A 27172-nucleotide genomic window follows, 5' to 3' on the forward strand; every position below is an offset into this window, starting at 1 on the left:
ATCTAAACACCCACTGAATCTCCTCCCTACCCCCTAGTTCTTCCTCCCACGTTTACTCCCCCCAGACCCTCACCCCATCTACAGCCCCCCCACTGAATCTCCTCCCTACACCCCAGTTCTTCCTCCCACATTTACTCTCCCAGACCCTCACCCCATCTACAGCCCCCTCCCACTGTATCTCCTCCCTACCCCCCAGTTTTTCCACGTTTACTCCCCCGGACCCTCACCCCATCTACAGCCCCCCCACTGTATCTCCTGCTCCCCCTGGATCTCCATCTACCCCCCCACTGAATCTCCTCCCTACCCCCCCGTTCTTCCTCCCACGTTTACTCCCCCCAGATCCTCACCCCATCTACAGTCCCCCCACTGAATCTCCTGCTCCCCCTGCATCTCCATCTACCCCCCCACTGAATCTCCTCCCTACCCCCCAGTTTTTCCACGTTTACTCTCCCAGACCCTCACCCCATCTACAGCCCCCCCCCCACTGTATCTCCTGCTCCCCCTGGATCTCCATCTACCCCCCCCACTGAATCTCCTCCCTACCCCCCCGTTCTTCCTCCCACGTTTACTCCCCCCAGACCCTCACCCCATCTACAGCCCCCCCACTGTATCTCCTGCTCCCCCTGGATCTCCATCTACCCCCCCCACTGAATCTCCTCCCTACCCCCCAGTTTTTCCACGTTTACTCTCCCAGACCCTCACCCCATCTACAGCCCCCCACTGTATCTCCTGCTCCCCCTGGATCTCCATCTACCCCCCCCCACTGAATCTCCTCCCTACCCCCCAGTTTTTCCACGTTTACTCCCCCCAGACCCTCACCCCATCTACAGCCCCCCCACTGTATCTCCTGCTCCCCCTGGATCTCCATCTACCCCCCCCCCACTGAATCTCCTCCCTACCCCCCCGTTCTTCCTCCCACGTTTACTCCCCCCAGACCCTCACCCCATCTACAGCCCCCCCCACTGTATCTCCTGCTCCCCCTGGATCTCCATCTACCCCCCCCCACACACTGAATCTCCTCCCTACCCCCCAGTGCTTCCCCCATCTAGTCCTCCTGGACCCTCCCTCCCTCCATAGCCCGTCCCGTCCCACTGCCCCTGCTTAGCCATTGCGCCCTTTCCCCGCAGCACTTCCCCCTCGGCCCGCCCCCGATCTACAAGCGTCTCCCTGCCCGGCCCCGCCCCCGGGCTTTCCCCGCGGCGCCGGCCTGCCTCCTCCCTGCCCCCACCTCCCAACCGCCCCAGCGCGCGCCCGGTCCCCCGCTCAGCAGCCAGGCTCGCTGGCCCCCCGCCGGGAGCGCGCCCCGCTCCCCGCCCGGCGCACGCCCGCGCACGCCGCAGCCCCGCTCCCAGCCCGCTGCTTGCAGCCGCCCGGCTGGGCCCGGTCGCTGTGTGCTGGCGGGGGGGAGGGGGCCGCCGTGGACGCTCCCTATCCGGGCCTCTCCGACCCGCCGAGCTGAGGAGCGGAGGCGCCGCGCTCTGGGCAGCGCCGCGGGTAGGTCCCGGCCGGGCCCCGGGAGGAAGCGGCGGGAGGACGGGCGGGCAAGATGGAGACTCAGTCAGCAAGCACCCACTCGGGAGGGACGGGAGCCCCTGCCCAGGGCCCGGCGGGGGGAGCCGGGCCAGGACCCCTCAGCGCCGGGGGGGGGGGGACAGCAGGGCCCCCATCTCTGTCAGCGCCCGGGGGGGGGCACACGAGCAGGACCCCGCATCTCCTCAGTGGGGATGGGGGGCGGAGCAGGGCCCCCATCTCTGTCAGCGCCCGGGGGGGGGGCACACGAGCAGGACCCCGCATCTCCTCAGTGGGGATGGGGGACGGAGCAGGGCCCCCATCTCTGTCAGCGCCCGGGGGGGGCACACGAGCAGGACCCCGCATCTCCTCAGTGGGGATGGGGGGCGGAGCAGGGCCCCCATCTCTGTCAGCGCCCGGGGGGGGGCACACGAGCAGGACCCCGCATCTCCTCAGTGGGGATGGGGGGCGGAGCAGGGCCCCCATCTCTGTCAGCGCCCGGGGGGGCACACAAGCAGGACCCCGCATCTCCTCAGTGGGGATGGGGGGCGGAGCAGGGCCCCCATCTCTGTCAGCGCCCGGGGGGGGGCACACGAGCAGGACCCCGCATCTCCTCAGTGGGGCCCCCTATTTCGTTCTTCAGTAGCCAGGGGAAGTCAGATGGAGCATCCCCCCCATCATTGCCCGGGGTGAGAGAGTTAACATCGCTCTCCCTTCTCTGCGTGGTGCGGGGAAGTGACGCACCTGGGTAACCTGCCCCCCATCTGCTGCCTCGGTTCTACACACCCATCTCTTCCAGTGCCCATAGTGGGGAGGGGATAGAGGTGGGCTACTCCCCATATCCTACCAATGCCCCAGAGAGGTGGGTGCTAGGCCCTCCTGAGCAATGCTGGGGTCTGGGGTAGCAGCTAAACACCTCTCCTAGAGACACCTCAAGGAGGAACATCTCAACTCAGATGCCCTCAGGGTGGGAGCAGCCGTGCAATCTGTGCCCCTTCTTGTTTGTTGCCCACACCTCTGGTGTCAGCCGCAGGGAGAATTGAAAGTCATATAGTCTTGTAGTGCCTTGAAATCAGTTGTATATTCTCTTGAGTTCATATTCTTTTTAAGGAACATTTTTGAACTTTCCATTTAGTGCATAGTTCAATTTAGTGCATGGAGTTTCAGTGCATATACACAGTGCATATTAGGGCATGTTTAATGTACATAAATAGTGCATATTTTCATTATGACATAATTTGAATGCATCTAAATTGTCTCTAGTAATTTCCTTTTGTTAATGTTTATTAGTATATACCATTGTAATGCATTCAAATGCCCATTTCCGTTAATGATAGAAATAGTACCTATTTATTTCCTTCAGCATGTACTTAATAGTATATAATAGTTTCAGTGCCGTTAGTTAGTGAACATGTATGTCCTGATGGTTTGTTTTGCATATGTTATTACTCACATATATTTAAAAGGGAATAACACTACGCTTTTGCTCTCTCTAACGCTCCACAAAATACAGAAGTAGTAAGAAATCACTTTTGTAGTGTGACACTAGATTGTTTTAAGTTGATTAAAAATAAATGAATGTTATAACTGGTTCCTCAGTGTGCAAGGATTAGAGTCTTTTAATATCTAAAACATGTTGTCCTAGGTACATTATGACTTGGCTTGGTAATGCTTGGTAATGTGGTGGGTCCTGCTGGGTCCGGAGTGTTTTGTGAATGGGGGGTTGCTCCAGCTTCATGATGGGGTGGGGGGACTGTTCCGGATGGGGAGGCTGCCAGTTAACCAGTTACCTGTTTATATCCCCAATAACTTTAGTTTTAATGTATAGTTTTTTGAGTAAGTAGCTCCATTGACTTCAGTGAGACTACTTGTGTCAATGCCATTCAGCATGAGGAAGCGTTGCAATAGCTAGCTCAATGTCATCAAATGAAGGATCACAATTTTAATTTGTATGTGGTACTACCTTGTTTTGGTTCAGGAACCTCTAAACCATTAATTGAGTGCTTTTTGGAACACAGAAAATTTAATAGCATCCTTCCCATTCACAGTCATCCACATTGCCTTTTCTGTTATTCAGTCTCGTAACATCTTTGTGGCATCTATAACAATTATCTAGAAGGGTAATACTAGGAAATATTTAATATTTGCTTAGCTTTTTAAAATATATTTTAGCAAGTGCAAAATAAAAAAACATACTATGTGACAATCTATTCTCTGGGTCACCGGGAAATGCATGACTGCAGTTTGGGAAACTGTGGTGGTGGTGTGTGTTGTAGAAATACTAATAGAGCTTCAAACACTACATGCAAAGTTTGCTGATGTTAGAGATGAGAATATACAGGTAGTTTGTGCATAATGAAGATATTAAAGCCTAGAGAAAGTGAATATTTAATGAATTTAGAAAGTTTGAACAAGTTTTCGAATCCTTGCTATTTAAAGGTGGGAAACACAAAACAAAATACAAATAATTATTACAAGTTAGCTTTTGTTAAAAGAGACATTATGCAGGAATATAGTAATGAATACATCTATATTGATTTTAGAGATTTTTATTAAACTGAGTGAAAGCTTTCTATACCCATTTAATAGACTAGACATGTTTCTCAAATTTAATACTCAGCCTTTTTGCTAAGACCAAGTGTTGAGTACTGAATAAAAAATAGCTACTTAGATATTTATCTGTGCTCTGTCTATTTTGCCCGGTACATAATTGAGATAAACCTATTTAATTCACTGGAACACTCAAGATAGGTGAATGTTTCTTTTTTATAAACTCTATTTTTAAAGCTTTATTTATAAGAAAGTACTTAGAGTTTTAATAAATAACAAGGTCTTAATTTTCACAAGAGTTAATTTTTACAGAGTTGATACATATTAACTTTAAAGTATTTGTACTGTTCCTTTTATTTGTGGATATGATTCATTTTATAGATATTGTGCTGCTACTGTATCTCTCATTGCCCTTTGGAGGAAGCAGTGAAAACAATGTAATATGTGTGTTACTTCTTTTGGAAGTTTTGAAGTTAAAATGTGTTCCTCCAGTAGTAATCTGTTGCACGTTTTGGGAACCAGGACTTCACAACATTGCAGCTTCTCATTCAGCTCTATACCACTACTGTGCATGCTATGGCCTTGTATGTGCTAGGCTTTACAAACATTACCTTGTTTTTCCACTGTTGCGGCTTCACCAATGGTAGCAACAGTTGAATACTAGTTCAAATAGAACACTGGTGACTTCTGGCATTTTTATTATCACATTGTGAAAACTTGCTGTAATCAAGGTCAGATAACAAGATGATATAATGCTGCAGTAGCCAAGTCTACACTAGCTCTTCACCATGGTGATTCAGTAGGAGATTTCAGAAAATAAGGTTAGTTATGTATAAATGTTATTTTAGCAAAATTCTAGCAAGGACACCGGAACCATTTTTTAAAATGTCCCATTTTTGCCAACAAAACTTCAACTCTAATCGTATTAACAGTGTTAAGATTTGTAGTACAAAAGCGCTTCTAGTTATTGGCATATTTTTAACTCTGCACCAAGTAAACCTCTTCAGAACAGTTCTTATCAATATTGTTAAAAATACCAATTATGAGTAAACACTAAAACTTCAGTATTGTGGAGTTGAACTGGTGTTAGTATAGGGAAGTTTTGCTACTGTTGACAGGACTGCACTTCCTGTGTTAAAAATAATTGTCCCATTAATGGAGATAAGTTGAGCCATGTTCAACATTGTATGAAATTATAATTCACTGATTATTAGCGGTGATTCATGCTTTCTGCCTGGGGTATTGAACTTGTTTTAGTTCTGTCCATAAAAGCAGCTTGACTGTGGATAAAGGAGATTTATGGGTCAAAGTTGATAACACTCCATAAGTCTTTCACTTCCAAGTAGATACTAAAAAGCAATATACCCAACTTTATAAAACCTGCATTTTAATGCAAAACCTTAGTGGTATCCTCAGATTATTAAACAATCAATTTGTAAACAGATGGAGGATAATAGGATGATAAAGACTAGCTAGCGTGGATTTGTCCAGAACAAATCATGACAAACCACCCAAATTTCCTTTGTTGACAGGATTGCTGATCTTGTGGATAAGGGAAAGCAGTAGCTGTGATGTATCTTCATTTTAGTAAGACTTTTGACACAGTCCCACATGATGTTCCCATGTCCATAGTAGGGATGTAATAGTGTAGTCGATTAACCGATAAGGAAAAGCTTATCAGTTAATGCTAAAGACTACATGCATGTCCTTCCCACCCATACCCCAATCAGTACTGTGGCTCTACATTTAAAGTGTATCAGGAGCCAGTTGGGTAGGCAACCCAGCTCAGTTCCAGCTTATGCCAGGTGCGGGAGCTGAGACCTCCTTTAGACAGGGGCTGCTGCCACCCTGCGCTGCTACCTGTTTATAAGAGGCAGCAGTGGCAGGCAGCCAGTTCATGAGAAGAGCTGGTTTTTAAAGTGGCTCCTCTCGTGGACCAGCTCCCGCCAGGCACCCCACACTGCTGCTGGCACCGTCCCGAGGCAACGTTCAAAGGGGCAGTGCCACACAGCTGCTCCCCGACTCATCTGTGTGACGCTGCCCCTTTGAAATGCCACCTGAGCATTTGAAAGGGACAGCGCTGCACAGCTGAGCTGGGGATCAGTTGTGCGGCTGCCGCTTTGAAACACTGAAGGGGTGTTCAAAGGGACAGTGCCTCGGTGTTTCAAGGCAGCAGCAGCGCACAGCTGAGCCTGTGATCAGCTGTGCGGCACTGCTGCGTGTTGAGCCTGGGGTCAGGTGGGGACGCCCCAGCTGATCCCGGGCTCCAGTGCGGCATTTGAGCGGAACTCGAGATCAACTGGCGAGTCCCCAGCATTTCAAAGCTGGCCCCCGTGCAGCCCAGAGTCTGTAGGAATGTGGAAGTGCATATTGACTAGTCGAGTAGTCGATGGAAATTCCATCGACTACTCAAATAGTAAATTAACTGTTACTTAATATCCTTACCACACTTTAGGAAAGATGTGGATAAATGAGAGAGAATCCAGAAGAGAGCAACATAAATTATACCAATTTTAAAAAACTTGCCCTATAAAAAAAGTTTAAAAAACTGGGCATATATAATCTTGAGGGGGGAGGGGAGATGGAGAGGAGACAGGATAGCATGCAGATATGTTAATGGCTGTTATGAAGAGAAGAGTGATCAGTTGTTCTCCAGGTGTACTGAAGGTAGGATAAGAAACAATGAGCTTAATATGCACTAGGGAAGAGTTAGGTTAGCTATTAAGAAAAGCTTTCGAACTATAAGGATAATTAAGGTTGGGAACAGGCTTCCAATGGATGTTGTGGAATCCCCATCACTGGAAGTTTTTAAAAAAAAACCAGGATGGATAAACACCTGTTAGGGATGGTCTAGGCTAGGAGTTTTCTTTGGTCCTGCTACAGTGGATGGGGCTGGACAGAGAGACTTCTTGAGATACCTTCCAACCCTACATTTCTATATCTATATTTGAGCTTTTGTGGGTAAAACCCACTTCTTTACTCACAAAAGCTTACAATTCTCTCTATATTTTTTGTTAGTCTCTACAATGCCACAGGACTACTTGTTGTTTTTAAAGTTCCAGACAATCATGGCTACCCTTCTGAATCTTTTTAATATTACTAAAATAGCCATTAAGGGTTTATCTTGTCCTGGTAACAAATAAGTTATATTTTGTAGGCTGGGACTTGCTAACACCCCACAGTTCATAGGTATTTCCATCAGAGACACTTTGCGAAGTCTAGGAAAGAAGATCCTATTCTTTGTCGCCTATGTAGCACTGCCAGATCTCCCATGCTCCCTTACAGAGGAGACCCCTACGCCACCCACCTCTTTTCCCAAATCTTCTAGCCTGTTGTTCTTTTCCTTTTGCTACGACAACACTTGTTTTTTTTAAGAAAAGGAAATTACCACAAAAACTTTTTGCTTACAATCAGTTATGATACTTCTAACACTCCCCCATTCCCCCTTGCTACTGACAAAAATAAAGAAAGCCTTTCTGGTCTCATGCCACAGCTCTCCTGGTGAAAGATAAGATTGTTTGCAAAAGATGGTCTAAAGCCTTTGTGGCTGCTGATGTACCAAACAAAAATCTAATAAATGACCAGCTATGCAAGTGCCAGGTCTTCTCTTCCTGCTGTGCATATGGAGAGCTCTAAACCATATCTGCATCTGACATGGAAGATGCGCATTCTTATTGAAAGTTAGAGAATTACTCACCTGTGACTCTGGTGTGATGCAAACTGAGACCCATCATGGATGATTAGGCAATCCATGCTCTTCCTGGAGGTGTCTTCACATAGCCATTCACATAGCTACCTCATGTAGGGATGTGACTGGTTAACCAGTTAACTGGTAAGCATCACCCTATTGGGGGCAGAAGGCTGCTCTAGCCCTATAAAGCCAGCAGGGGCAAGGATGCTCCAGCCAGACTAGGGCAGCAGCCATCCATGGTGGGCCTGGCCTGGCCCAGCCCAGCGCACTGAGAGCAGGGGTTTCTCCAGCCTAGCTAGAGCAGGGGCTAAGCCCTGTTGGACCAGCACCTATCCACAGCAGCTCTGGTCCAGTGCCCTGTGGGCAGGGATGCCCCAGTCTGGCTGGAGCAACCCCCGCTTGCAGCAGTCCTGGCCTGACACGCCCCAGGCAGGAGTGCTCCACCCTAGGTGGCCAGAGCAGCCCCTGTCCATGGCGTGGGAGTGAGACCTGCTACAGTTATTTGGTTTAACATAGAATTTAACTGGTTAACTGGAATTTTACATCCCTTACTCCCTCTGCTCCGGACTGGATAAGACACCTCTTAAGAGCCAATTGTAGTCACGCCATTGCTTTTGCTGACACCAGCACAAACCCTTAAAAGCATGAAATGAGTAGCTAAAGTAATATTTGTTTATTACCATAATATCCATCTCTCATTAATTGTTCTTGTGGCTTGTTTATATACAGAAGTTGCACTTGTTTAAGTTAGATTGGTTTAAAAACAATTTAATTAAATTGGTTCAAACTCATGTGAGGGTGCACAAAGCCAGGTAAGGTCCCCGCTCATATCTATACCCCCCCCATCTTAATCTCCTCACTCCCACCCCCCCCCCCAACCTGGCACCCCCAGCTTATTCCAACACCCTCTCTCCTGGCCAGACACCCCACCCTACTCCTCTTCACATTGCTCCTGAACCCTCTGTCTTGGCCATGCACTGCACCCTCCCTTGCTCCTGTTCCTGCTCCCTCCACCTGGCCAGATACCCTACTCCCAGCCTGCTTCTTCACCCTACCCCCCCATTCAGACCTCATAACTCTACCCCTTCTGTACCCCACCTCCCTCCCAGATCTTGTACCCCATCCGTATCCTACTTGCTGGCAGCTCTGTCTCGCACACTGTATCCCTCATTTTTGTCCTTACCCCAGAGCCTAAGGAGGTCCATAAAATCTACTAACTCTGGAACCCCAGAAAAGTAAATCTATGGGAAGCCCTGAATCTCAGTCCCTCCCGCCTTTCCCTTCCCCTCACCCTGTGGGGCTGGGGCACCAGAGGAGTGAGGTGTCTCAGTTGGGGCCACGTCAGTGAGTGTTGGAGTTTTTTGGAGGAGTTGTTTTGCTTTTCACTTGTGTGGTCCCCAGCTATTTTTTCTGTGGGTCAGTGTCCCCTGACCCAAAAAAGGTTCCCCACCCTGCCATAAATAAAGAAAATATTGAAACCTTTTGTGTTGGACATAATATTTTACTTTATTTAACCTGAAGTTTGATAAACTAACATGAGTTAAAATGCTTAATCTGTTTCATAATTTAAATTAAACCATTCTCCCTAGCTGTAGCTGGTTCAGAAAATAAGGTCACCATACCCAGCCTGCCCTTGCCTCCCCTCCCTCTCCTTTCCCCAGCACACAGATCCGTGAATAAGTTAAAATCTCGGTACACCACTTCTGAAAGGTTGCTGACCCCTGCACTAAAAGGTAAGATATGCCTCTTCATTTATTTATTAATGGAGCGGCTGTAAGTAGGACTATTATTGACTGTAAAAAGTATCACTGGCACTCGGACCCGTACATAGAGACAAATAAGTCAAATCTCAGCACTCTACCTCTGAAAGGTTGCTGACTACCTGATGTAGACGAACATGCAGCACACACAAAACATTCTTGTAATTCCCACTGTAAGGTGAACCTCTGACTTAGACATTGGTGGACTTATGCTAGAGATGGCCATGGCAGAATAATAAAGGTTTCATTAACACTTTTGGCTGAACACGAGTCTTAAAAATCTTTTATTTTGTAAAAAAAAAAATATCTCGTTAAAATGGCACAAATAAATACAAACAAAATGTAAAGTTCAGTATTACTTGAATTTTTCAAAGATAGATGAAAACATAGGTATGATGAAAATAATGAACATTCCAAAAATATCTTTCTGCTGGTTTAAACTTGATTCTCACCTTTTTTCAGACTCCTGCTTTTGTGAGAACTCTGAAACACTCTGTGTGAGATCTACGCTTGGCTCCTCATGTATTAATTCTGACATCATCAATTATAGACAGGTAACATTTGTCTCTAGATCATTTTATCACTTGTAAATAAGTGCAAATATGTACTCAAAGGTGAAGTTGCAGCATTTTACATGTATATAATGGTTTATATTTGCTGATGAGATCTTCCTGCTGTAGTTTGGTGTGGCTAGGGAGGTGGATGTTGGAAGCCTTGGCAAGACTGTTGGTCCCTATGTGCAGATGGGTAGCATATGTCAGAGATGGTAGAACCCAATTAGGAGGAAAATGGTGCTATGAACTTGGGGTGGTGTTCAATAGGTGCACAAGGGAGGCAGTCCTAGCATCACCAAGCAAATATCGTTCCGTCCTGTCCAATTCACTGTGTGATGTTGCTCTTGCTTTTCTGAAGCCAACTTTCTCTGTGACTGAGCCAAAATAAATTGAAGAGCTCTGAGCTCGCCCCTGAATGCTAGAGTATGTGTTAGGGATGTGAATGACTAGTCAACTAGTTGCTTCTCCCCTTGCTCCCTCTATCAGAAAGAGGCAGCAAAGGTGGTGAAAGGATGGGGTTCTTCAAAGCAGCAGCATCGCGTGGAGCCCTGGGCCAGACCCTGAGCTCCACACAGTATTGTTGGCTGCCCACGGTGTTTCAAAACAGCAGTGCCGGGTGGAGTCAGCTGGGGACTCCCCTGCTGACCCTAGGCTCCATGCGGCACTGCTGCTTTGAAATGTCATGGGGAGCCCGGGCCAGCAGGGAACTGCTTGAGTCCACCGCTAACCCCATGCTTCTGCAGTGCTTTCGCCTTTTGCCCTGGAGCTGTTGCTACACTTCAGAGGCAGAAGTGCCCTTACTGACTAATCGATTAATCTAAATCTAACATCACTAGTATGTGTTTCAATGTTTAAATAAGACATTGAAGGAAAAATGCTGATTTATTACTTTGAATATTCTCAGATATTATATCAATATATATACAAATCTAGCATCATATAAATGCTGTGTTTATTTGCTCTTCTATATTTCCATTACAATAGAGGACAATGTAGCACTTTAAAGACTAACAAGATGGTTTATTAGATGATGAGCTTTCGTGGGCCAGACCCACTTCCTCAGATCAAATAGTGGAAGAAAGTAGTCACAACCATATATACCAAAGGATGCAATTAAAAAAAATGAACAAATATGAAAAGGACAAATCACATTGCAGAACAGGAGGGGAATGCAGGGGGGGGGGGGAGGAAGGAAGGTAAGTGTCTGTGAATTGATTATATTAGAGGTAGGGAAAGTGGGATGTTTGTGAGTTAATGGTATTAGAGGTGATAATTGGGGAAACTATCTTGGTAATGGGTGAGATAGTTCAAATGTTTAAGTCCTTGTTGGAAAGTGTCGAATTTTAACATGAATGACAGTTCAGAGGATTCCCTTTCAAGTGCAGATGTAAAAGGTCTTTGTAGCAGAATGTAGGTGGTTAAGTCATTGAGAGAGTGTCCTTTCTGGTTAAAATGGCAAGAAACTGTTTTCTCTTTGTGATCTTGTCTGATATCTGTTTTGTGGGCATTAATCCTTTGGCGAAGTGTCTGAGATGTTTGTCCAATGTACATAGCAGACGGACACTTTCGGCACATGATAGCATAGATTATATTTCTGGATGCGCAGGAATATGTGTTCTTGATCTTATAACTCACTTGGTTAGGTCCAATAATGGTATCAGCAGAATGAATATGTGGACAAAGCTGGCAACGGGGTTTGTTGCAAGGGAAGGTACCAGGGTTGGTATTAGTGTGGTATGTCCTGTGGTGGTTGGTAAGAATCATCTTGAGGTTAGGTGGTTGTCTATAGGAGATTATGGGTCTGTCTATAGACCACCTAACCTCAAGATGATTCTTACTGAGGGTATGTCTACACTACCCCGCTAGTTCGAACTAGCGGGGTAATGTAGGCATACCGCACTTGCTAATGAAGCCCGGGATTTGAATTTCCCGGGCTTCATTAGCATAAGCGGGGAGCCGCCATTTTTAAATCCCCGCTGCTTCGAACCCCGTGTAGCGCGGCTACACGGGGCTCGAACTAGGTAGTTCGGACTAGGGTGCCTATTCCGAACTACCGGTACTCCTCGTTTCACGAGGAGTAACGGTAGTTCGGAATAGGCACCCTAGTCCGAACTACCTAGTTCGAGCCCCGTGTAGCCGCGCTACACGGGGTTCGAAGCAGCGGGGATTTAAAAATGGCGGCTCCCCGCTTATGCTAATGAAGCCCGGGAAATTCAAATCCCGGGCTTCATTAGCAAGTGCGGTATGCCTACATTACCCTCCTAGTTCGAACTAGGAGGGTAGTGTAGACATACCCTACTTTCTTCCACTATTTGATCTGAGGAAGTGGGTCTGGCCCATGAAAGCTCATCATCTAATAAACCATCTTGTTAGTCTTTAAAGTGCTACATTGTCCTGCATTTTGCTTCAACTACCCCAGACTAACACGGCTACATTTCTATCTCCATTACAATAGTTCAACTCAGTAACATAAAAGGAATATTTGCAGAACCCACATTCATGCATTAAGTATCATGATATGTCTCAGACAATTCTATAATGTAAACTACAGGAAGTCTCCCGATTACATCAATCCGACTTACGTCGGATCCCTAGTTACGAATGGGGGGCGGACGCCCGGAGGCCGCAGCCCGGCGCAGGGCCAGGTGTTTAACGGCGGAGGCGGATTCCCCTTTAAATCTCCCCGCCTGCCTCCTCCATCCTCAGGTCTCCCTCTTACCACAATGCACTGGGCGCGCCGGGCTCCCTCAGCGCCGCCTGAATGGAAATGCCGCCGCCGGGGCGCAGCTAGTGTGGGGTGCCTCCCCTGCTGTCGACGCCTCTGGCAGCGCGGGGGGCGCTTCCCCCCAGCAGACCAGGGAGACACGGAGCTAGTGCCCCCCCACAGCAGACAAGGGAGACGTGGAGCGGCTTTTCTCGCCGCGGAGGATGCGGGCGGCAGGACCAACCCGGCAGCACCCCAGCTGCTCTGTCCCAGGCGTCCAGATTCAGCCGCTGTTGAAAGTGACCAGCAGCGGCTGAATCGGAGACGCCTGGGGCAGAGCAGCTGGAGTGCTGCCGGGTTGGTCCTGCCGCCCGCGTCCTCTGCGGCGAGAAAAGCCGCTCCACATCTCCCTGGTCTGCTGGGGGGAAGCGCCCCCCGTGCCGCCGGAGGCGGCCACAGTGGGGGAGGCACCCCGCACTAGCTGCGCCCCGGCGGCGGCATTTCCATTGAGGCGGTGCTGAGGGAGCCTGGCGCGCCTGGTGCATTGTGGTAAGAGGGAAACCTGGGGAGGGAGGGGCAGGCGGGGAGATTTAAAGGGGAATCCACCTCCGCCATTAAACACCCGACCCAGCGCCGGGCTGCGACCTCCGGGTGCTGCAGCGGCCGGTCGGGGCGCACGGGGCACGCTTGGCCCCAGCCCCAGAGACCGGCCGCGGGGAGGGCGGGAGAAGGGGATGCAAAGCGCTGCCGGGGCCGCTTTAAAAAACTCCCCGCGCCGAAGCCGACTTACATCCAAATTCAACTTAGCATACCAGTTCCGACTTACATACAAATTCAACTTGAGAACAAACCTACAGTCCCAATTTTGTATGTAACCTGGGGACTTCCTGTATATTGAAGAATCAAAAGAGAGGTGAGACATTGCCTTGTTTAAATCAGAAGATTTTTTTATTCTTATTACAGACACTAACTACTTACCGCTGTTAGTACCTCACCAAAAATTTGTGCCTTTCCTAAATGTTATCTTATATTTTTATTTTCTAAGCAACAAAGGATTACTCAATATTGTTACTCTGAAACTGAATTTGTAATGCAACCTTAATTATGATTTCTTGACCACTCTATCTGAATTTTAGTGCACTGGAGAATCTGTTAGTACAACCATTTAATATGTGGATATAACAAACTACATTATTACTGCATCTATATTTAGCTATTGCAAATGTATAATCATGGACATATTTATACATGTACTTTGCATGAATTGTGATGAAGTTTATTTGCCTATGTACCTTAGAAGTAAGGATAGGGTTAATGCAGGCATTAGGAAGCAGGAAATGCCCCAATCGGAGCTGATTAAAACTGCTATGAAAGCTATGCTTCTGAAGGAAGGAGGTGGCTGGGGAGAGATGTTAGCCCTGTGTAAAAGAGACTTAGCCTTTGTAGTGTTATAAATTCTTTCTGACTGTAAATAGAACCTGCAAGAAACTGTGGTGATACTATTTAAGTTTGGCTACACTGAGCCATTTATTATATTTTTCTTTTTCCTATGTTTAACATAACGAACTACTGACACAGTTTACACTTGAGAAACTTACCATGCTGAAAACTGTGGTTTCCTTGTCATGCTTGTCGGGCACTTCATGGCCAAATATATTTACTCCAAATAGTTTGTGTATTCTAGGGATGTTATAAATACAAGCCGTCCTTGCTCTAAGTCCAAGATATGTTCCAAAGAACTTGGACTTATAGCGAAACAACTTAAAGTGGAGAATTTTTTTCCAGCAGCTGACTTCCCTTTGTACAAATTGAGGTTTTGGGGTTTTTTGTGTGTGACTTAAAAGTGGGAAATGGGAGGACTTATAACGCATCGGTTCCTACAAGCATCAACAGCTTTAGTGTAGAATGGATGTATACCACGTCAACTTATAGCGGGGATGCCCTATATTGGTTAATTGAATAGTGGATTAATCTAATTAATTCTTATTGGTTACTCGCCTATTTTATAGTTCCCAGTGGTGGGGCTGGTAGCCAGTACGGGCTGGCAGCCAGTACACTCTGGCCCCACTCCGAGAAGCCCCCTACCGCTCCGCGCTGCTGCTTCTCTATCAGAGGCAGCAGCATGGGATGCCAGGCAGGAGCTGGTCTGCGAGGGGATCCAGTTTAAAAACCAGCTCCCCTCGCAGACTGGCTGCCTGTTACCCTGCACTGCTGCAGCAGTGCGGGGTGGCAGCAGACCCTCTCCGGGGGGAGGTGGTGGTCTGGGGACATGGGGGCATCATTTGAACTCCCTGCCTCAGGTGCCAAAATGTTGTGGGCCGGCTCTGGCTCTGTGGGACCCTGGCTTAAAAGCTGGCTCCCAACATGCGCTGGCTCCTGTGGAGCCTCTGCCCCTCTTATGTGTAAACATGTAACCTTTCAGCAGTTAAACATTTACAAAAAACCCACATTTTTTAACATCCCTAATTCAAATATAAAGCACAGTTATTTTGTGGGTACACTGAACAGTGTTATGCCCAACACATCCAATTAGAAACTGGACAGTTTTCAATTGCAGACATGGCATAAAGGGGTGTTGCCAGCTGGGCAACAGCCAACCCATATGGAACATTTTAATAGGTGAATGCCTTTTTATACATGAAGAGAACACTGAAGTGATGTGCAGACAGAAGGTGCTGATACACTTTTGGAAATTTTACTTGAAAAAGCTTTTCTGAAGGTCTTTCTCTGATGTTGTTTTATTGTGCCGTTTTGATTTTTTTAAACCAGTAGTTAAAAAAAATCCAAAGGAAATCTGTGCAAACATAAGGGTCACTCCTTCTAATGTGTGAATCATTAAACATGATATGTAAGAAATTGTTACAGTGCATCATTAAAGGTTTACAGCATCTGTACCTTTGTCTGAAGATTATTGACATAACAGGCCACAATTGCTTTGCAGTATTGGTGGGGATTTGTGCAAATATGTATGAATCTTTAATACATGGGTTTATTTGGTCTCTTTATATCTTTAAAAGCCAGTAAAATCAATGGATAAAAATTAATTGTCATTCTTTGGCTGAGGCCTTGCATTCTATGTTTCTGCTTTGTTCAAATGTTTATGGCTGTTTTGTAAACTGTTGAAAAATGGGATTTATAATTGAAAAAAAAAGAGATTTATTTATTTAACAAGTACTTTTTTGCAGTGTTCAGCCAACTATATAGCTGACCAGCTATTTGACTAGTCCTAATAGTCAAGTGAGTTACATTTTAAATGTATTAAATGACTCTTGTTAAAAACTAAATGCAGTGGACAGAAGCAAGGCCTTAAGTTGTTCACTGCAGTGTATTTTCCACTCTGATTTTTAGGCTAAGATCTCAGCATGCTAGGTGGTGGATAAGTTTTTTGAGATTGTTCATATCACATAATCTGTTTTCACATATTACACCTTTAAATCCACATGGAAACTGAAGTTTGCATTGCTGGTGCCCATTCTGCATTTGTTTTGGTAATAATTACTGAGGTTTTAGGTGCTGCAAATTGGGTATTAATATATATTAAAAATATGGGTAGTGGGCATATTTTTGGTAGTATTGGGGAGATAAAGATAACCTGTGCCTGGAATGAAACAGTTAAGCCTCTTTTGGAGCACAGTGCGTTTATTTTGGGGTATCAAGTTTAAAAAAAGAGATAAACTGAAGAAAGGTCAGAGGAAAGCAGCACACACAATAAAACTTTTGGAAAAATAAGATTATATGAAGCATGTTCAGTTAGAGAAAGAGACATGTTTACTATCTACATATAACTAAAGCGATGTATTAAATGATAGGGATTGATATTCTCATCAGTCTCCAAGGACACAGCAAGAAGTGATGGGCTATAGCAGAGAGTATTTTAGGAAAAACTGGCATCACTAGATGCACTGTTGAGAAGTTGGCAAAGGAGGTTATGGAATTGACATGACTGGAGATGGTGAGAGCTAGATTTGGCATTTATCTAAAAATATCACTTGGCAGTCATTTAGAACCTAGTCTGTATAAGGGAAAAAAATTGTACTGTTGAAGTCTGTGCTACTCTGCAGTACTAAAGGGAACTGTGCTGATGAAGTCCTATGCAGGATATGCACTTTTGGTATACGGATGTGACGTGTCACTTCCCCCCTTAATACATTTAAAAGGGTAAAGCACAAACAGGGGACCAGGCGCAAGCCCAGCTTGCACCCAGTCCACACCCCTCCCGTCCCCCCACTTCAGCCTAATGGTTCTTAATACATTTAAAAGGAACTGCTGCAGCTCTGCAGTTCTCCCCCTTATCAACTAATTGACTAGTCGATGGAAATTACATTGACTAGTCGATTAGCTGACTAAACGCCATTTAACATCCCTATTCTTGTAATACTATAATTTCAAAGTGACCTACTGGGATCTGATAAGCAAAAGATTCTGTCTTGGATCATCAGCTGTGGCCTAACTACATAGTGTAGGCTGATGTGACTGCTACTTGATGGTCTGGTTCCCAAGTCTCAATTAAAACAATTTAAAGTATACTTTGGCTGCCAACAGCTCCAAGCTGAAGCTGCATCTGGTTATCAGTGAAGCCTAGAGGTGTCCTATACGTGATCCTATGTCAGGGCAGAGATGGATAAAGATATCAAAGCTATTACTCCTGCAGTTAGTCGATCCTCTTGTGGCTGATTGTGGCAGCTCAGTCTCATTGGGTTTTTCTAGTTGTGGGATGAAAACCAATCTGGTCCTATGTCTTTGGGCAAGAAAATATTATTTTACGTGAATGTTATAAAACATATGGAAAGATAGCACATAAAATAGGATGTATTTGTAGACTTGTTTTGAACTAGAATGTTTAAGAGAGTTTTCCGTGAGCCATGAACAGCTCTTTAATAGTTATGGGGAATATTCTTCCTTTGCAGCACACAAGGAACTCATTAATACCAGTGCATTTTCTATGCATCTTACAAAAAAAGTCAATATAGTAACTATTACAAATTTTAAAATTCAAGTAATTGTTTTAAAGTGTTAGTAGGGGGCTGTGGGGTTTCAGGAGAGGGCCTGTGTGACGGGGCTGGAAGTGTGGGGTCTTAGTTTGGGGGGGTATGAGTAAGTAGGCTGGGGGTGCGGGGTAGGGATTTAAGCGAGTGGTCGACTACCTGATAAGCCTAAGCTTATTGGGTAGTCAAGTCACTATTCAACTACTCGCTTTCTCCTCCCTCCCCCCCCCCGCCCTTATTACCTCTGTATCAGAGGCTGCAAGGTGAGGGAGCAGGAACTGGTGTTGGAGGGAGCCAGCATAAAAGCCGTTTTCCCCCTGCCCCCGCTCTCTCATTCACCACCTTGCTAAGACCCTGCACCCTCTCCACTCATCAGTTCCTGCTCAGCCCCCCCGCTGAGACCCCACATCCTTCACTCACCATCTCCACCAAGACCCTGCACCCCCAGCACCCTCACTCATCTTCTGAGACCCCGCATTCCCAGGCCCCTCACTCACCAGCTCCACTCCCACTCCCTCCACAGCAGGGAGGCCGTTCTGGTGCTCCAGCTTCATCTTCCCCGGCGAGATTGAAACGCCAGTGAAGCTGCGATGTTATGCTACTCTCCTAACCCCACTGCTTCCCATCCAGCAGCCTCTGACCCTTCTTTTGCTTCCATGTCCTGCATCTCCAGAGCCTAGTGGGGAACCGCTGCCGCCTCCTGGCCCGGGGCTGGCATCAGCAGTGGTTCCCTGCTGGATCCGCGGAGTGGTGGGGCATTGACCTGGAAGCAGAAGTGGGGCCGGAGGTAGCTGGATGGGGGAGCAGCAGATCTCGCTGAGCGCCCTGTGGCTGCCCCCCACCAAGGCACTGCTGGCTGCCTGCAGGACCCGGCAGGTGCTACAGGTCTGGCAGCAGACGGCAAAGCGGAGAGCTGGAGCCGCTTCCTGCTGTGGCCCTGGAGTGCAATGAGAAGCTGCCACCACCCCCATGCCCTCCTGCAGGTATCACCCCAGCCTCAACTGTGAAGGATTCCCATCCTGCCCTAAGCCATGGATGCCGCTTCCCTTTCTGACTGCTGAGGCTGTTGATGATGATTTCACTCTGTCATCCTGCAAGGGGGGGGGGGGAGAAGAGAGACAGAGAGACACCTCTGCCCAAAGATGTGGTTGGTGACTTCTGTACAGCAGTTGTCTCTGGGAGTTTTGTGACCTTTACCATATTGTGTGCTTTGTTACAATTCTTAATTTTATGTGTGAATTTAGTGTTTAGACCAGGGGCAGGCAAAAGGGCCTCTGCAGGCCGGATCCAGCCCACCAAGTGGGTGGATCTGGCCCGTGAAGGCCCTGCTGCTCCCCTGCCCCCAGGCCAATTAGGGCCTGGGGGTGGGGGAGCGCACAAAGCCTCCTCCCGCCCTGCCATGGGTACGTGGCGCTTTGAAGAGCCATGCACTGCTCGCAGGACGGGGGGAGAGCAGAGGAGGCTTTGTGCGCTCCTCAGGCCACTCAGGCCTTGGGAGCGGGGCAACTGCGTGAAGCTTCCTTCGCCCTGCCCCGGCCCTGCAAGGAGCGCGTGGCACTTCAAATTGCCACGTGCTCCTCACAGGGCAGGAGGAGGCTTCCCGTGCTCCCCAGACCCTGATTAGTCTGATGGTGGGGGAGCGTGCCAAGCCTCTTCCAGGGCTTGGGTGCCTAATGGGCAGCGGGGGCAAAGGGGCTCCTCCACCCCCCAGACCAATCATGGTCTGGGGGTGGGGTAGCCCCAGTCCTTCCCGTTTTGGCCATGCCCCTTCCAGGGTGGCCTGGGGCTACTTCAGAAATGTTTGAAGTGGCCCCCGGGCAAAAATTATTACCCACCCTTGGTTTAGATGTAACTAATAGCTATGCCAAATATAGCAAGGAGTTGTGCTGTGTACATTTCATTTATTTTGCAAGTGTCAATATTTTTCTTGATGCTGTGAAAGGTAGCTTAAGGTGTTTTTAGATGAAATATTTAGTGATAGGCGTTGGCCTGATTTTCAGAAGTGCGGAGGACCCACTGCTCACAGTTACTTCTGGTTGTGGAGGAAATATCCTTGAAATGTGATCCAACTTGGATTGAAAAGTGGTTTAAACTATGACTGGGGATATGATCCACTCAGGTGAATAGGTGTTGGATAAATTTAAGCTCCACCATTATTCAAGCCCCCTGAATGAATTGAGAGAGTGATCTTTTTCTCTGTTAATTTCCCCTTGTAGTACCTGAGTCCTCTGCCTGCTTTGGTAATGGCAGTGGAGTAGAAGGGAGAGAGAGTCTGCACTAATCATGCTGTGACAGCCTTTCTTTAGGTTAGTTCTTCCCTCTGGATAGTTTCAGTACTTCCTTTAGCGGCTGTTTGTCACTTTCTTAACCTGCAACAGAATTAAATTGACCAGATTCTTAAATTGTTTTGTTTTTCACAAAGTTCTGGACAGCAGCAGTGAAATTGTTAATTTCATACTGCCACAGTAATGGAAAATTTAGAAGCAGCAGCAGAAGCACTGGGAACCATCTGCTGAATCAGGAAGATGACAGTGCATTGCTTTTCATACCCCTCTGAAACTTTTATTCATTTGATAGATTATTTTGATGCAACTAAGTGGCTAGGATTGTTTCCCCCCGAAATGAAAGCTTAGATTCATCCAGGAGAACTTCCAAATCACTGTGGGTGAGAGGATGTTTCAAGTCCAGATAATTAAAGTTTATTGTTGATGCACTTTTTACATCATTTTATTTGTTTGAAATGTGATATTTTTAAATGTCATGGTACCTTTGATTTTTTTTATTCTGTTGATAGACATCTTGTTTCCTAAGTGGTCTTTGTTCAAGTCAATTCAGGCTAATTTTAGGGACCGTTCATAGTTTTGTAAAATAAAATGTTTTTTGCTCAATGATGTCATGTTATATTTATACATATTTTGTCTTTTATTTTTGGTAGAAAAAATGATGCATCCTGTTGCCAGCAGTAATACAGCTTTCTGTGGGACTGGCAAGAGTTCTTGCCTTAACGAAGACAATGTGAGATCCACTGATCAGTTTGACTTGTATTCTACACAGCAAAGCAAGTACAGCCACACAGTCAGCCACAAACCAATTGCATGTCAGAGACAAGACACGTTAAATGAAACACACTTGCAAGCCACAAGTGGCAGGAATGTAGAAACAAAAGATGAACTAAAGAAAAAGAAAAACCTCAACCGATCTGGTAAACGTGGAAGGCCATCGGGGACCACAAAATCAGCAGGGTATCGAACCAGCACAGGTCGACCTCTTGGGACCACCAAAGCAGCTGGATTTAAAACAAGTCCAGGCAGACCCTTGGGTACAACTAAAGCTGCAGGATACAAAGTCAGCCCAGGCAGACCTCCAGGTAGCATTAAAGCTCTATCACGGCTTGCAAATCTCAGTTATACTTGTGGCAGTGCAGCTTTTCCTTATCCTATGGTGCATAACAGAGGAGTACATGTTGCCGGTGAAACTAGTAGCAAAGTCAAACAACCCAATGAATGAAATAAAGGAATTAGTTAGTATTTCCTCATTAATCACTTTTAAACTGAATCTTGGCATGTTTTTCACATTTTTCTGTAATATTTCCATAACTTTGGCTTTTTAAATTTTTGTTTATATGTCCATTGTGCAATCCACTAATTTTTAATGTAACATGAAAGGGCATAGGTATGGCTTTGGGTTTTTTTTACAAAGGTTTTAAGTAAATTCTTAAATTATGCCTTTGTGTGTTTTCTTAAAGTAATACTCATATCCTGAGCTTTATTTGTAAGACAAATTTAATTGTCTGATTATGCACCAAGAAATTGAAATAAGCAGGAAAACATTATCTGGCTGTTAGCTATGAAGTGAGCCTAGGCCACAATAAAGATCTTGTCCAGAAGAGTTTAAAACTGATTAAACATAACAAACAATTCTAGACTATTTTTCAGAACTCTGTGACATTTTGCAATGCCAATGGGTTTTTTATAGGTGGGAATGGAGAGAAAATTAAATTTTCCACTTTTGCTAGAGCTGATATTATAGACCTCAATTGTCCATAGATATTTTGAAACTTTAAAAAGCTATTTTTCAAAGTGCTAATTTCAAGCAATTTTTATTTGCTGTAGTGTAGCATTGTCAGTTTTCACTGATGTTCCAAAATATTTTTTGAGAATGTGTAATAGTAATACTTAACATTTATGCAGCGCTTTACATCTTCAAAAGCGCCTTACAAACATGAGCTAATATGCCTTTAGGTGATAGCAGATCTTTTAGTTGTGCTACCTACAAGATTCTGCTGTATAATCTTAAAAATGCCTGACAGTGCATATACCAAACTGCAAATAATTCATTACAAATCTGATATATTTTATAAATTACAAAATAAGTACTGTTAATTCTTGTAACAAACTGAATTGAAAGTAATATTGAACAGCATGTTTTTAAATCTGTAAATAGCTACATGAGCTATTTTTTGCCTTCACAGTATGTGCTTAGGTGGTAGCAGTTAATAAGTTTTAAAATACTAATTTGGTATGTTTATAAACTTTTTAAATAGACACTGTTGCCAACTCTCAGATTTAGTTTTCCAGATATTCCAGGAATACAATTATCCCATTGTTTAACATTTATTCTATATTTAAGTTACGGAAGACTATATATCTACCAAAGGACTACATTTTCATGATTTATAATAGAAAACTGTATAGCTGGTTCAATTAAGACCCCCAGATAGAAAGCATTTCATAGGAATTAATCTATGCATGCAAATTGAAAAAGTATGTGTAATTATAAATACTTTTTTCCTTACTCAAACTGAGACCTATCCTGCATCTAACAGTTCCATTTTAACAGGGTGTGCTTGGTTTTAAAAAAAAGTGTGCGTGTGCATGTGTGAGCGTGTGTGTGTAATATGCACACACCCACCTATACTTGGAAAATAACATTCCTCACTATTGCATATTGTTATATTTATTCTAAATATATCTTGCTAGAGTTAAAGCTTTTAAAATTCTCATAGAAAGTTTACATAAAAATTGTTTCAACTATAATTTAAAATTATACTGAATATGTAGCTTCAAATACCAGTGGGAGTTTGTCAGCACATTTTTGGGAACAGAGATCTTTAAGGTTAATTAGAGCTTTTGTTGAAAATGAACAGTACCAATACTTTTGTTTTAAGAAAGTCTGGCTTGCTGTAATTTTGATGAGAACTCTGATTTCAATGAAAACTTAAGAAACAGATATCATATTTCGTACCTTTTTTATCAGGAAAAAAGCAGCAAGCCTTCAGGTGTTCCAGTGATGCCTAACACATAATGAGCTGGACTTTATGCTGTACTTTACAATAGGTGTGTTGAATTGTGATTGAGGGACTTATGTGTGCACTGGCAACTAAGACAATGAACCTCAACAATACTGGATGGCTTCTTGGTCAGTGTGTAAACTAATGGCAGCTAAACTGCTACTAAAATATAGTTTCTCCTCGCTGAAGCTATAAAGTCAAGTTACACTTTCTGTTCCTCAACAAACTGAAAAATATGAAACTCTTAATAATGTTTCTCAGAATGGTGTAACTTCTGATACACGCAAAAAGCTAACATGAGCTAATTCACCCTCAGGATATGTGTTATATTGGCTGTTTTGCCAGATGATTTTTCAACAAGAGGCTGCTTTAAACCCTTTCCTGAACTCTTCCTGGAAAGCAGCCATCTTCAGCTGAATGTAATAACTACAGAAGTGTCACGCCTCGCTAGCAAGGAACACGTTGCATGTCACCAATGTACCTTTGAGTAATGCCACTTCTTACCTCCTTCTGTTTATCCTGTTCACCCGTTTCATTTCTCACTTGTGCATCTATTCAATGGTGCTGTGCTGTGTGTCAGGAGATAATGCAGATGTATTATTGTTCTACTAGAATAATGAATTTTGTATTCAAGTATGCGGATAAAATAATGAAATCATCTAAACAATTCATGTTCATTACAGTGTTTATTAATATCAGATGAAATGTCAAAAGGCTGAACATTGTCAATTGTGAAAGGTTGAACTTAAGTAGAAATATGTGTTCATGGCTTCTGTAAAGGGCCATTTGGCACTTTGGATTTGGCAATGAGACCAGAAAGTGCAATGTTGGGCACGTCCTCATTCTGGCTTATTTTATCCATAACTGCAGTTTACTGGTGCCATGCTGTGGGGAAGAGAGAGAAGTCAAGAAGTCAAAGTGAATACGAATGGAATCTTCACATTTTTTTGTTGGCTATTATATATAACTTACAGAATATATTGTGCTTTTTTTGTAACACTGTATGTTGTCATGACAAACACTGAAACAGCATGTTAATGCTTATACTTGGATATTATCAATGGGAAAACTGGCCTTTTCCACTACAGTATGAAAGCATTATTTGTAAGGTAAATTGCTAATTTTATATTATGTACCATAATTCTGCTCTTCATAAGATAGGGTTACTGCTATGTATTAACACTGTTGAGAAAAATGATCTGCGTGTCAAATTTGTGTTTTTAATATTTTTTTTAAAATCACATTTCTAATGTCTTATTTATACATACATGAAACCTAAGTAATAGGGACCCAAGTCAAAAGTCACTGTACAAAATACATCTAGTAACTGCTATTGTATTTCTAATTAAATTTACATACATTTTAGAACTCAGTAATTTTGCTACTATTTTTTCAAGTTTTGCACTGTACATTTTCAGAATGCTAGCAGCACATATTGACAGGAAAACAATCTTGATACCAAAAGACGGCTAACTTTTAATTACTAAAATGGCATTTTTAAATATCCACTATTAGCTCTGTCATTAAAACAACTCATTCTTTATACAGTGCATTTGCTTTAATTAATCACTTAAAACTTCATATATCAAGATCCATTAAATGTCTTTTTTCTGAAATAATGCATTTTCATTTTGTCTGGAAGTTTTCTTTGGATTCATTCAGGACAAAACCAAACCTAGTCAGTGGAGTGATGTGTTTGGGGAAAGAATTACCTTTATCTGCAACATATAAAGTAACTGAGATCATAACTTCACTATTTTTCCATTTTGAAGAGCTTTAAAAAGGCAGAGCAATTCAAGATTGTCTGAAGTTATTTTAGCTGTGACTCTGCTGTTCTTTGTACTATATGTACAGTAAAGTTTAATGCTATTCCTATAGAAACATTAAAAATATAAAGCAGTTGATCATAATCATAAAATCTTGGAACTGCAAACTTTGATCACAAAAGTTTGTTCCCATTATTATAATTGCTTAAATATGTTTTTGAACTCTGGGAGACACTAGAACTTTTTCCTAGTGATTATTTTCCCCCTTTAGGTAAAATCATGTTTTGAAATCTTTGCTAAGTGTAAGGATATGCTAAATTGTTAGGAAGTTTTTGTTTCTCATACAGTAATTTGAATCGCTTTGATTCCTTAATCTTCCGCAGTTTGCTTTTCCCACACGTTAATTTTGGAGGAGACAGTTATTCATTAAATAACTAATATCAGCACTCTGTTCTCTGCTGTAAAAAGCCTGTTTAGATGCTGTTTGTTTTTATGTCCATGAACTTGAGCTACTCATGTGCAATTATGTGTATGGGAATGGAGTAGTCTTCATGATCTGTATTTACATCACCATATGGATGTATATTTATTAATAAAGTCAATACATTAAAACAGAGTATTTTATTCTTATTTACGCCATTCTGAAACTTGGTGGTTCTCTTTCTAAAGAAGATGGAGTGCCAGCATTGTAAGCTACTTTTCAATAAAGCCAGAGATAAACTCATCTTTTGTGTGAATGTAGGGATGCTACTTTTCCTTCTGGTTTTTATTTCATCCATATTTTAAGTGACCTAAATTTAATACCGCAAATGTTATGCCATTTAGTATATGGATTATGTTTTAAATCCATTCTTATTTTTTTTTGCCCCCTACATTATATATTTTCAGCTCTTTAAAAAAAAAAAAGAGAGAGAGAGAGAGAGAGAGAAAGAAAAGACCCTACAGCAGATTTTTCCCTTACCTCCTCATCTCAGGAGGGATGTAATCATATAACTTAATGTTTTCTTTGGTAGAGAATTTGCTAAACTGATGTTTATATTTGTTAATGATAAATGGCCAAATGTTCTTTATAAACAAGTGCTAGAAATTTGTGGCCTAACACAAAAATTCCACTTTTATTGCAAGTTATCAGAAAATAGAGAAATGGCAACTCCTTTCTTATTGAATAGAAAATGTGGCCACAACAGTTTTCATGACTTTGAAATTATTCTTATGATGATGACTAAATATGACAGTCATGGCGTCATACAAGTACATACATAGATTAGAAGCTCTGTTTGTACTGTTGTTTATAACAGTATTATGCAAACTTCTGTTGGACTTTCCTTTTTCATTTTTCCCTTCTTCACTGCATGTGAATGCTAATTTATTTTTGAGTTGCTCATGAGTTGAGCTGCATGTACCAGTTTGGTTTTGTGTGGCATTGATTAGTTTTGGTCTTTTGAGAATCTATTTCAAACTCACCAAAACAACACCTCCATTCCCCAAAATAGCACTGAAATATTTGCCTATTGTTTTAACCAAACAATACGTTCTGTTTACTTCACAGATACAAAGGAAAGGGAGGGAATAGTAAGTGATGGGTTTTCCAACTTTTATAGTCGCTCTATTACACTGAAAACTTGATTTGTAAATCAAATGTAAGGAAGACGACTATTAAATATATGTAACCAAGTGCAATCTGTTAGTCTCATGAATGGCTATAAAGATAGAGAGGCAAAGCCATTCTCTTTGGCTGTGTCTAGACTGGCAAGTTTTTCCGCAAAATCATTTGATTTTGCGGAAAAACTTGCCAGCTGTCTATACTAGCCGCTTGAATTTCCGGAAAAGCACTGACGATCTCCTGTAAAATCATCAGTGCTTTTCCGGAAATACTATGCTGCTCCCATTCGGGCAAAAGTCTTTTTCCAAAAGACTTTTGCACAAAAGGGCCAGTGTAGACAGCATAGTACTGTTTTCCACAAAAAAAGCCCCGATCGCGAAAGGGCTTTTTTGTGGAAAACTGCGTCTAGATTGGCCACGGACGCTTTTCTGCAAAAAGTGCTTGTGCGGAAAAGCATCCTGCCAATCTAGACACGATTTTTCCGAAAATGCTTTTAACGGAAAACTTTTCCGTTAAAAGCATTTTCGGAAAATCATGCCAGTGTAGACGTAGTCTTTGAGTGTAAGATGGAGTATTCCAACCTTCTGCTCCAGTCATTAAATATGGCAGTTTTTGTAGGATTGGTATGTTCATGTCTGTGTCCTCACTAGGCAATTTCATTGTTAGGGAAACCTTACCCTTTCTCTCTAACCTATGTTGCTCCTATGGTTTCAGTGATTATAGAGTCATAAAAACTATACTTATTAAAGTAGCTGTACTT

General features: G+C 43.7%; 1 protein-coding gene across 3 annotated transcripts; it reads left to right on the plus strand.

The window, feature by feature from the left end:
• Positions 1-1207: 1207 nt before the first annotated feature.
• On the plus strand, positions 1208-25423 carry C17H5orf24 (chromosome 17 C5orf24 homolog). Of its 3 annotated transcripts, none has more exons than XM_075900402.1 (4): positions 1208-1494; positions 9973-10064; positions 20689-21120; positions 23914-25423. In XM_075900402.1, the coding sequence occupies exons 3-4, from the start codon at positions 20694-20696 to the stop codon at positions 24066-24068; spliced, it is 582 nt and encodes a 193-aa protein (XP_075756517.1). In that variant the 5' UTR covers positions 1208-1494; positions 9973-10064; positions 20689-20693; the 3' UTR covers positions 24069-25423. The 3 variants fall into 3 exon arrangements, with proteins under 3 accessions (XP_075756517.1, XP_075756518.1, XP_075756519.1); XM_075900404.1 differs by having other exon boundaries at positions 1212-1494; positions 23010-24057; XM_075900403.1 differs by having other exon boundaries at positions 1209-1494; positions 20689-24057.
• Positions 25424-27172: the final 1749 nt, after the last annotated feature.

Source organism: Pelodiscus sinensis, chromosome 17 (genome assembly GCF_049634645.1).
Source record: "Pelodiscus sinensis isolate JC-2024 chromosome 17, ASM4963464v1, whole genome shotgun sequence".
Lineage (NCBI taxonomy): Eukaryota > Metazoa > Chordata > Testudines > Trionychidae > Pelodiscus > Pelodiscus sinensis.